Source organism: Larimichthys crocea, chromosome VIII, assembly GCF_000972845.2.
Source record: "Larimichthys crocea isolate SSNF chromosome VIII, L_crocea_2.0, whole genome shotgun sequence".
Lineage (NCBI taxonomy): Eukaryota > Metazoa > Chordata > Actinopteri > Sciaenidae > Larimichthys > Larimichthys crocea.
In genome coordinates this window covers 32081043-32092155 of record NC_040018.1, presented here as the reverse complement: position 1 = coordinate 32092155, position 11113 = coordinate 32081043, and the positions used below count along the sequence as shown (strand labels likewise).

The 11113-nt window shown below is 44.8% G+C and overlaps 1 protein-coding gene across 1 annotated transcript; it reads left to right on the top strand.

Moving 5' to 3' along the window:
• The first annotated feature begins 3278 nt into the window (after positions 1-3278).
• On the top strand, positions 3279-9765 carry LOC104937699 (annexin A2). Its single transcript, XM_027281238.1, has 13 exons — positions 3279-3389; positions 4308-4365; positions 5622-5715; positions 6514-6608; positions 6705-6818; positions 7013-7103; positions 7647-7726; positions 8036-8095; positions 8211-8304; positions 8969-9064; positions 9172-9230; positions 9343-9465; positions 9540-9765. The coding sequence occupies exons 2-13, from the start codon at positions 4315-4317 to the stop codon at positions 9597-9599; spliced, it is 1017 nt and encodes a 338-aa protein (XP_027137039.1). The 5' UTR covers positions 3279-3389; positions 4308-4314; the 3' UTR covers positions 9600-9765.
• The last annotated feature ends 1348 nt before the right edge of the window (positions 9766-11113 follow it).

Below are 11113 nucleotides of genomic sequence, written 5' to 3'. Positions count from 1 at the left end.
AACCCGGAGGGAACCCACACAGACACGAGGAGAACATGCAACACAGAAAGACCTGAGCCCGCTCGGAGGGTTTGAACCCAGAACCCTTCACCACTGCCACACCGTGCCGCCCCTTTGTGTCTGTGGAGATAACTGAACATTAACTCTGATATCTCAGTAATGGTTCAGATGCAGCATCTCCTCCAAGGTGCAGGAAAAAATCCTTGAATCCTTGAAAGACTGAAAAGTTGCTGAGCTGGCGTGAATCAGGTTTATTAGAGTCCACTGGGAGGTCTTCCTGAAACTAACAAGAAAACAATGGAGCTTTCCGCTCAGCATTAACAGTCGGTGTCCGAGTTTCCTCTTTAGGTGGAAGAGCTTGGTGTGGTGTAACAGAGGAAAGAATGCAGCTTCACCTGTTCTCATGTTTGACATTGTTTGGAGGAGACGCCTCCAAAAACTGCAAAACTCTGATCCTCACAGAGAAAAGAGTAAGACTGTGTGAGAGTTCAGTGTACGGACTCTGGTGTACTACGAGCCACCTGCTCACTGAAGTCAGGTGTCTTTTTTACAGGTGTGCTTCAGAAACAGCATCGAAAACACAAAGAACACAAAGAACCCTGAATCCAACTATTTAAATCTGTTTCTGAATCTACACACATAAACTCGTCTCTGTCTTTGTCTCAGTCTCTGTCTCAGTCTCAGTCTCTCTCTGTCTCAGTCTCAGTCTCTGTCTCAGTCTCAGTCTCAGTTTCTGTCTCAGTCTCTCTCTGTCTCAGTCTCAGTCTCTGTCTCAGTCTCTGTCTCTCTCTGTCTCAGTCTCAGTCTCTGTCTCAGTCTCAGTCTCTGTCTCTGTCTCTCTCTCTCTCTGTCTCTGTCTCTGTCTCTGTCTCTGTCTCAGTCTCTCTCTGTCTCTGTCTCAGTCTCTGTCTCTGTCTCTCTCTGTCTCTCTCTCAGTCTCAGTCTCTGTCTCAGTCTCTGTCGCCAGTCTCAGTCTCTGTCTCAGTCTCTGTCTCTGTCTCTCTGTCTCAGTCTCAGTCTCTGTCTCAGTCTCTGTCTCTGTCTCAGTCCCAGTCTCAGTCTCAGTCTCTGTCTCAGTCTCTGTCTTAGTCTCAGTCTCAGTCTCAGTCTCTGTCTCAGTCTCTGTCTTAGTCTCAGTCTCAGTCTCAGTCTCTGTCTAAGTCTCAGTCTCAGTCTCAGTCTCTGTCTCAGTCTCTCTCTGTCTCAGTCTCAGTCTCAGTCTCTGTCTAAGTCTCAGTCTCAGTCTCAGTCTCTGTCTCAGTCTCTCTCTGTCTCAGTCTCAGTCGCTGTCTCAGTCTCAGTCTCAGTCTCTGTCTCAGTCTCTCTCTGTCTCAGTCTCTCTCTGTCTCAGTCTCAGTCTCTGTCTCAGTCTCAGTCTCTGTCTCTCTCTGTCTCAGTCTCAGTCTCTGTCTCAGTCTCAGTCTCTGTCTCTGTCTCTCTCTCTCTCTGTCTCTGTCTCTGTCTCTGTCTCAGTCTCTGTCTCTCTCTGTCTCTGTCTCAGTCTCTGTCTCTGTCTCTCTCTGTCTCTCTGTCTCAGTCTCTGTCTCTGTCTCAGTCTCTGTCTCTGTCTCTCTCTCTGTCTCTCTCTCAGTCTCAGTCTCTGTCTCTGTCTCAGTCTCTGTCTCTGTCTCAGTCTCAGTCTCTGTCTCTCTCTCTCTGTCTCTCTGTCTCTGTCTCAGTCTCTGTCTCTGTCTCAGTCTCTGTCTCTGTCTCAGTCTCAGTCTCTGTCTCTGTCTCTGTCTCAGTCTCTGTCTCTGTCTCTGTCTCAGTCTCTGTCTCTGTCTCAGTCTCTGTCATCTTCACTGCTGAACTGTCACCGCCTTTAGCATTGAAGTTGAACCTGTAGACCAGGATCCAAAGTGGATCAGGGACAGCTGGGTGTGTTTTCAGTGTTTCCGTCAGCTGATATGAGACTGTTGTAAACCTGTTGTGGACACATGTCCTCCTGGTTTAAGTTGTTGTGCTGATTTCCCTCTGAGCACCGTCTCTCTGAAACTTTCCCTGTTGGAAACTTTCCAACTGATCTTCAAGCCCTGACTTCCTGTTTAGATCCAGACGTTTGTGCTGAAGTTCATCAACAGTTCTGGTTCAGGTCCGGTTCAGGTCCGTTCAGGGACTTACAGAGCTTATCTGCACTGTGATAAAGTGGGTGTGGCGGGTGGAGAGATTTTATGGATGTGTTCAAGGTCAGTGCGTTACAGGACCCACCCACCCGTCCAACCACAGCCTCAGGTGAATCACAGTGACCTCACTGAGGGGGGGGGGCTTGAAGTCAGGTAAGTTATGTCCTGGTTAATAATTAATGGTGGGTGGGGCAACCAAGTTTGTCAACTTTACACCCGACAGCTCAAAGTCCATGAGCCGGGCACGGCAGTGTTCACCATCACTGAATCAGATCAGGTCCAGCGGGGGGGTCGGTCAGCCCGAAGGCCCAGGTTCCAATCCGACCTGTGGTTCTGTGCTGCACGTCATTCCCCGTCTCTGTCTCTGTCTCTGTCTCTGTCTCTGCTGTCCTGTCACTCTTCAGCTGTCTCTGTCAAATAAAGTTCGAGCATGTTGGCAGTCCTGCCTCTTTCACCTCCAGCAAATCTAAAAATCAGCAAAGACGTGGATCATCAGGACCTGAGGCGGCTGAATGAAGCCTGGCTGCTCAAACAAGTCACCTGTAACCACGCCCACCTGTCAGTCAAAGCGTCCCCGCTCTTAACCCTGCATAACTTTAAGCCTTAATATAATGTGAACAGGTGAGTTGTATATAAATTCACCCTCAGTACAGTTGTCATGAACGGGGAAATTAGCTACAGAGACCAAAACTGTTTTTTGTACCAGGCTGTAAACATGTTTATTTCTGCTGTGAAGTTGGACATTTGGACATGGGGACTTATGGAGACTGACTCACTTCTGGAGCCAGCCTCAGGTGGACGTTAGAGGAACTGCAGTTTGTGTTTCAGTTCACAAATGTGGAAGTCACATTCAACACACACAGTCATTAATTATCGATTAAATGTAGTGTGAAGTATTAGCACTGTTGCTATGGATACTTTATTGATTAATGAACACCTGCCAACCAATCAGAACGCAGAACTGTTGCTGACCTGGACAGAAAGCGGGCGAGGTGATCTGAACCTCAGTGAGGAATTTATGTCCATGTGTTCAGTCTGATGTGTGAGAGTCTCGACCACTGAGTCATCGAGGCACAGTGTGTGTGTGTGAGTGTGTGTGTGTGTGAGTGTGTGTGTGTGTGTGTGTGTGTGTGTGTGTGTGTGTGTGTGTGTGTGTGTGTGTGTGTGTGTGTGTGTGTGTGCTGGTATTTAAACACACCCCATCCTGTCCTGGATCATAACGGAGCTGCTGCTGCTCGCTGCCTCACTGCTGCTGCTTCTCTGAAGGTAAGAACACAAACACATGAACACACAAACACATGAACACACAAACACACAAACACACAAACAAACAAACAAACACATGAACACACAAACACACAAACAAACAAACACACAAACACACAAACACACAAACACACAAAGTGACTAGTGAATGGACCAGCCTGTCCTCTGAGTCTTTCTGTGTCTTCTTACTCTGAGGGACGTGTTGAACGTTCACACTCAGACTTCACATGTTGTCGTCGGCTGGGCGTGGCGGGTGAAGCCTGCAGACCCTCTGTGTCTGTAATGAGCACGTTCATGTTAGTTTGCTGAGGGTGGAGGTGATGGAGCGCTGACCTCACTATCTGAAGCAGAGACAAAGAGTTTGTACAGAGATGAACTGATCACATGCTGTTTATGGACAAATCAAATCCATTCAGGAATCAGAAAAAAGACTTTTATTTTGAAGTCAGAAGGAAGTTGTTTTGTTAGCTGCTGGTTAATTAAAGATTTAGAACTCTGAACCTTGAAAATAAACTTGAAGCGTTAAAGATTTTATTTTGAAAATCATGGAGGAGGAAGTGACACGTTGACTGAGATCATGATTTTTTTCACTGTACAACAAACAGCTGTTTGTATCTGCTGTTGCTAGGCGACAAAGCGCTGGCACTCACACACTTCCTGTTAATGTTCAATAAGAAGGTCAAAGGTGGAGAAAGCTTTCCGGTTCTTGGGCTGTGTTTGCTCTGTGATCCCGTCTCCTAATCTGCAGACACACCCTCCTGCAGGCAATAAATCAAACACACCTATGAGAGGCGTTCACAGCCTGCAGGATTCTGCAGCGCTGCACGTTAACGTTCAGATTTAAATTTAGGAGGGAGGGCGGTCACGGCTGTTTGATCAGAACTGGAACTCTCTCATCACTGTCTTCACTCTCTGCAGGTCCAACATGGCGCTGGTCTCTGAGTTTTTGGGCCAACTGACGCTGTCGTACGGCGGGGTGAGTCCCACAGTTTCTCAGCATAACGTGTGATTAATATGAATTATTATTAATGTGGATGCTGATCTCATTTGAATCTCCGGACAGTCAGAACTGCCCTCATACACTCTCAGATCTACTGCTGCCATAAGCAGGTCGAGCTGTGCTTTGTTCTCCACTCACAGCTCAGCTGATAAACTGAAGACGAGGTCGTCCTGCAGAGATAAACCAGCAATTATTCATCCATTTATCAAACTTCACACAGGAAATTGAGTTTAATGATTAAAAGACGACACAGGATTTTCAAAACAAATCCTGAAGAAAGATTCAGTCTGAACATCGTCACTGTGTTTTTATCAGCGTCAGGACTCCAGATAACATGACAGCATTGAACCAACATTAAACCAACAATAAACCAACAATAAACCAACATTAAACCAACAATAAACCAACATTAAACCAACATGGAACCAACATGGAACCAACATTAAACCAACATTGAACCACCATTGAACCAACATTGAACCAACATTGAACCAACATTGTACCAACATTGTACCAACATTAAACCAACATTGAACCAATACTGAACCAACATTGAACCAACATTAAACCAACATTGAACCAACATTAAACCAACATTGAACCAACATTGAACCAACATTGAACCAACATTAAACCAACATTGAACCAACATTAAACCAACATTGAACCAACATTGAACCAACATGGAACCAACATTAAACCAACATTAAACCAACATTGAACCAACATTGAACCAACATTAAACCAACATGGAACCAACATTGAACCAACATTGAACCAACATTAAACCAACATTAAACCAACATTGAACCAACATTGTACCAACATATTTAATTTTGGTTCAATGATAAAACAGCGATTGATTTTAAGTTGAACAAACATTGATTTTTATGATTTTCATCGTTGAAGTAACCTGATGGAAAAATCAATGTTATATTTCAATGTTGAGCAACGTTGTTCTGTCTGTCTGTCTCTGCACTGTCACATTCATACATCGGCTGCTCATCACTTGATTTGAACCTGCACCTCCTCCTGAATCACCGCAAACTCTTACATGACTTGACTTTTAAAAGAATGTAGAAATTATGAAAGATTATTCATAAATATATGTATTATTTATATATAAGCACTGATCCTTTCCCGTCCCAGTCATGTGGTGAATACTAAAACTGATCCTGCAGACATACAGGATTTATAAATGCACACATATTTTCCCCACCGTTCCTCTGCAGGAAGTCGAGCCTGCATTTCCAACAGTGGTGCCGGCACAAGACTTCGATCCGGACAGAGACGCTGCCAGGCTCGACACGGCCATCAAAACTAAAGGTGAGCGTCCAATAAGTCTCCACGAGTTTCCACGTTTCTCAGAGTTATGTAACCACGGTGTAACAAGCACTAACCTCCTCCTCTGGCTTCTTTGTTTACCCACATTTGGTCATTTTTCTTGTTCTACGATGAGTTAGTTCCTCTGTAGTTGGATTGTTGGATAGAGGATGTTTAATTTTGAAAACTGAGCAGATTCTTTACGCCGACACTTTTGGTTTTAATCACAATTATCGTCTAGAGTGGTCGCAATCAGCTCCGGCCGGGTGGGACGAAGGCAGAGTTCTTAACATGTCCCTGCTCTCCAGAGGATGAACCCTTCACACTCTGACTGCATTACAGTACTTCATCAAACTTTCAGACTGCATGTTTTTCTGTGGTCACTCTCCTGCAGCATGTTTCAGTTTTCTACTGGATCCAGTACAGTCAGATTACTGACTGGCTTCTGTCCATGTCTGAGCTGTTTGAAACATAACGGCATGTTTTCTGCTCAGATTAGAAACTGACTAAAGTTGGAGGAATTCATGTGTACAGGTCTGATTCCTCTGTGTGTTTGTGTGGAGCGCTGCTCACGGCTCAGCTTCCTGTGTGAAAGCAGGTCGCCCTCAGCAGAAGCAACATTTTCCGTTTTTTAAGCAGTGAAATAAAGAAGCAGACGGCGGCTGGCAGAGAGAATAAAACACTTCATATGAGATGACAGACAGCTGACAGTAATGGGTCAGGGTTGCCAGTAAAGTTCAGAGAGTACCCGGCCTTCTTGGAGTTTGGACCGTAATGTTAAAATCTTCATGAATCCTGCAGGTGTAGACGAACAGACCATCATCGACATCCTGACCAGACGCAACTACAACCAGCGCAGAGAGATCGCCTTCGTTTATGAACGACTCGCCAAGAAGGTTCAGAATGTTTCTCCTTTAATTATCACTTCCATGTTCCTGACAGCCCGTCTGCCTCACAGACACTTTTTTACAACATTTCATGAATCTTTTCAGGACCTGATGGCAGCCCTGAAGGGGGCGCTGTCCGGCTCTCTGGAGAGTCTGATGTTGGGTCTGATGAAGAGCACCACCCAGTTCGACGCCTCGGAGCTCAAAGCCTCCATGAAGGTCAGAGTCACCAGTGGAGAGCAACTAAGACAACACTGATCGGCAACATCAGCTCCAGACCCAGAAATGACAAAACTAGCAACAAGCTAACATATATCTGACCTGATGGTGTTCATGTTAAAGACTGACCTGATGGTGTTCATGAGCTGATGGTGTTCATGTTAAAGACTGACCTGATGGTGTTCATGTTTCAGGGGCTGGGAACAGACGAGGAGACGCTCATCGAGATCGTGTGCTCCAGAAGTAACGAAGAACTGGCCGAGATCAAGAAGGTCTACAGAGAGAGTACGTTTGATCTTCTCCAATAATAATCGTTAACAAACTAATTAAGAAATCACTGATCCGTAATAACCAATAAAACAATTTAACAAAGCTGCTCAGTAAAATGTCTCATAAGCACCACCCAGTGGCAGCTGGAGGTCAGTGTTCCTTTGGGGTGGTGTTCAGAGGTTCCTTTGCGGTGGTGTTCAGAGGTTCCTTTGCGGTGGTGTTCAGAGGTTCCTTTGGGGTGATGTTCAGAGGTTCCTCTGGGGTGGTGTTCAGAGGTTCCTTTGGGGTGGTGTTCAGAGGTTCCTTTGGGGTGGTGTTCAGAGGTTCCTTTGGGGTGATGTTCAGAGGTTCCTTTGGGGTGGTGTTCAGAGGTTCCTCTGGGGTGGTGTTCAGAGGTTCCTTTGGGGTGGTGTTCAGAGGTTCCTTTGGGGTGGTGTTCAGAGGTTCCTCTGGGGTGGTGTCCAGAGGTTCCTCTGGGGTGGTGTCCAGAGGTTCCTCTGGGGTGGTGTTCAGAGGTTCCTCTGGGGTGGTGTTCAGAGCTTTACTGTCTCTCTGCAGTGTTTAAGAAGGAGCTGGAGAAAGACGTTGCAGGAGACACATCAGGGAACTTCGCCAAACTGCTGCTGGCTCTGGTTCAGGTAGATGACATGCTAACTACATGCTAACTACATGCTAACTGACAGCTTTAGTTACAAATGATACAAAAAACTTTTAGAAAATCTGATGAACATTAAAATCCTGTTTTTACATTCATGCAGGATTGTAGCAGAGTATTTTTACAGTGTAGTATTAGTACTTATATTGAAGTATCTAAATACTGGATAATCCAAGATATGATGTCACTGATTTGGGTGATGTATGTTTAGTACAAACCATAGTTTGTATATTGTCAACAATAATAAAACAAAAAAAACCCTTAATAATAAAAATATTTTGTTGACCTGCAGACAAAGAGAGACGAACCCTCCAACGTGGTCGACTATGAGAAGATTGACAACGACGCCAGAGTGAGTCAAAGCGTCCAAAAAAGTTTTGATGATTCATAAAGAGACAAACACTTTTCCTTCAGCCGAGGAATCCATCGATCAATAAACAGTCGCACGTTTCTCCTTCACCTCTCAGGCTCTGTATGAAGCCGGCGTGAAGAGGAAGGGAACCGACGTCTCCACCTGGATCTCCATCATGTCTGAGAGGAGCGTCCCCCACCTGCAGAAAGGTGAACTACACCTACGACCCTGCACAGTATCACATGCCCAATATTAACCCAATCACTGTTCAGAATATATCAGATTATTAGATTTGTCTTCGTTAAAGGTTCATTACTCTGCAGAATACGTTTCTGTTCAATGCCAACATCTTTTTTAATTCAGCATTATTTTTTACCCAGTGTAACGGTTTATTTATTTTTTAGTGCATTCAATATGAACAGTTCAATGCCACAATACGTTTATGATGAATCCATTTTTTTTTATTTTAAACATGAAACACCAACGCTTCAAATTCAGTGCCACATTTTTGTTTAATGTTCAATAACACTATTTTTTTCCATTCAATGCGATTGTGTTTTATTAAATGCCAGATTTTTTGTTCAAAGCAAAAGTTTTTTATGCTCAGTAGAAAACTTTTGTATTCAATGGTATTATTTATTCATTTTCAATGCCAGCATTTGTTTTCAACATAATTTTTTATAGTCAATGCCAGTGTCATCTTTGTTCAATGCAAGAGTTTTTATTAATTTTTTTATGTCCTGTCAAACATTTTGATATGACCCGTTTTGTTTTTACGTCCAGTCACAACCTTTTTGAAGCGATTGCTTCCTGTAATATTTGTGCATTGATTTGAATCAATGATAAGTTAGTTTGTGGATCTGTGTCCGTCAGTGTTTGAGCGGTATAAGAGCTACAGTCCGTACGACATGAAGGAGAGCATCAGGAAGGAGGTGAAGGGAGATCTGGAGAAGTCCTTCCTCACTCTGGGTAACAAAGAGTTTAAAGGAGCATTCCACTTTAGTTCTTGTTCCATTAGAAAAGTGGGACTGAAGCTGACCGTCCAGGTTCATGACATGTCGTCTGTCTCTCCACAGTGGAGTGCTTTGAGAACAAGCAGCTGTACTTTGCCAACAGACTCAGTGAAGCCATGAAGGTATGTAACCAAGTCCATGTTGAGGTACCACCACTTCTCTCCTCTGTATCAGAAGGAAATGTCAGTACCTGCTGTCTGTCTGTCGTCCTCCATCTTGTTCCTCTCTGTGCAGAGTAAAGGAGCGAAGGAGAAGGTGGTGACCAGGATCGTCGTGTCTCGCTGTGAAGTCGACCTGATGAAGATCAGAAGAGAGTTCAAGAAGCAGCACAAGAGGTCGCTGTACCAGACCATCGCTGTGAGTACCACGGCAACGTCACACACAAAGTCACATGACTGTTCTTACAACACTTACCTGTGTGTGTCATTCAGGAGCACACTAAAGGAGACTACCAGAAGGCTCTGCTCAGTCTGTGTGGAGGAGACGACTGAGGAGACCACTGAGGAGACCACTGAGGAGACCACTGAGGAGACCACTGAGGACTCTGTCTGGACTCCCACAATGCCTCTGGGTTTTTACAGTATTCGAGCTTCTTGTCTGGACGTCAGCTCCATCTGTCTGAGCAGCTTCAGTTTGTCAAATAAAAACTTTTCCCCACTTTTGTGTGTTTGATCAAATGACCAGCAGGCGGCAGCAGAGAGTTTATACCTGGAGCTCAGGTGTGTGCTGCGTTCACGAGCAGCAGGAAAACAAAAGACTAAGCAGTCACTGACAGCATTTCCTCTGGGAAACATTTAACATGACCTATCCTGGAGTCAGACAGTAAAGTTACCTCAAACAGGTTTCCCTCCAGGCGTGGTCATCAGAAAACTCTTTTTCTCATCAAACCAAACAAGTTTCATATTATCACAAGTTTTTAGTCTTTCAGTGACGTTCAGTGACGCGTCAATGCCCGGTAGACTTTAGTCCAAGTTTTTCTGCTGCATGGTCGGCACAAGCTTCCTGGTTTCTCCAGAACACCGTGAAAGAAGATCCAGATCTTCAACGTGAACATTTCTGTCCTGTACAAACATCTTAATGATTCAAACATCAAGCTAAAGACAATTAGAAAACCTCGTTATCCTCCAACAGGTCAGAAAACATCCACCTGCCAGCTGTGTGACTGAACTGTCCTCCACCCGAGTGTCAATGTGTGTCTGAACTGTCCTCCACCTGAGTGTCAATGTGTGACTGAACTGTCCTCCACCTGAGTGTCAATGTGTGTCTGAACTGTCCTCCACCTGAGTGTCAATGTGTGTCTGAACTGTCCTCCACCTGAGTCTCAATGTGTGACTGAACTGTCCTCCACCTGAGTGTCAATATGTGTCTGTACTGTCCTCCACCTGAGTGTCAATGTGTGTCTGAACTGTCCTCCACCTGAGTGTCAATGTGTGACTGTAAACTGTCCTCCACCTGAGTGTCAATGTGTGACTGAACTGTCCTCCACCTGAGTGTCAATGTGTGTCTGAACTGTCCTCCAGATGTAGTCAATGTAAAGACTGTCAGGCCGGAACAAACAGGACTCAGAAGCTGAGGTGACAGAGACAGAGGGATCCAAACGAACAGGCTGTGAAAACTGAACTAAAGGAGTCTGACAGGAGGAGAACTGAAAAATAAAATAGATCACTCCCAAGGAGGAAAATCAAAAGGCTACAAACATTAACTTAAACCACCACGAGACAAACGGCCAAGAAACAAAGACTCTCCTGAAAGGTGGAGGCTGACAATGAATCAACTACACTAAGAACTATGAAAACAAAAGCCGAGAAAACCACTCAACATTCACACTGTGAGCCGAGGGCAATGGGGAACAGGTGAGACAACCAGGAATCACAGCAACAGGTACATTTCAAAATAAAACAGGAAGTCACAAGACAAAAACAAGAACACCAACATACACTGTGTTGTGAGGAGGAGGAGGAAGAAGAGGAGGAGGAGGAGGAGATGGAGGAGATGGAGGAGATGG

Bases quoted from the DNA above. Each gene is read 5' to 3' on its own strand.
- LOC104937699 (XM_027281238.1), top strand. From the start codon at position 4,315: ATGGCGCTGGTCTCTGAGTTTTTGGGCCAACTGACGCTGTCGTACGGC. The intron at 6,609-6,704 runs GTTCAGAATGTT...GAATCTTTTCAG, and splicing joins ATGAACGACTCGCCAAGAAG to GACCTGATGGCAGCCCTGAA. The intron at 8,096-8,210 runs GTGAGTCAAAGC...TTCACCTCTCAG, and splicing joins AGATTGACAACGACGCCAGA to GCTCTGTATGAAGCCGGCGT.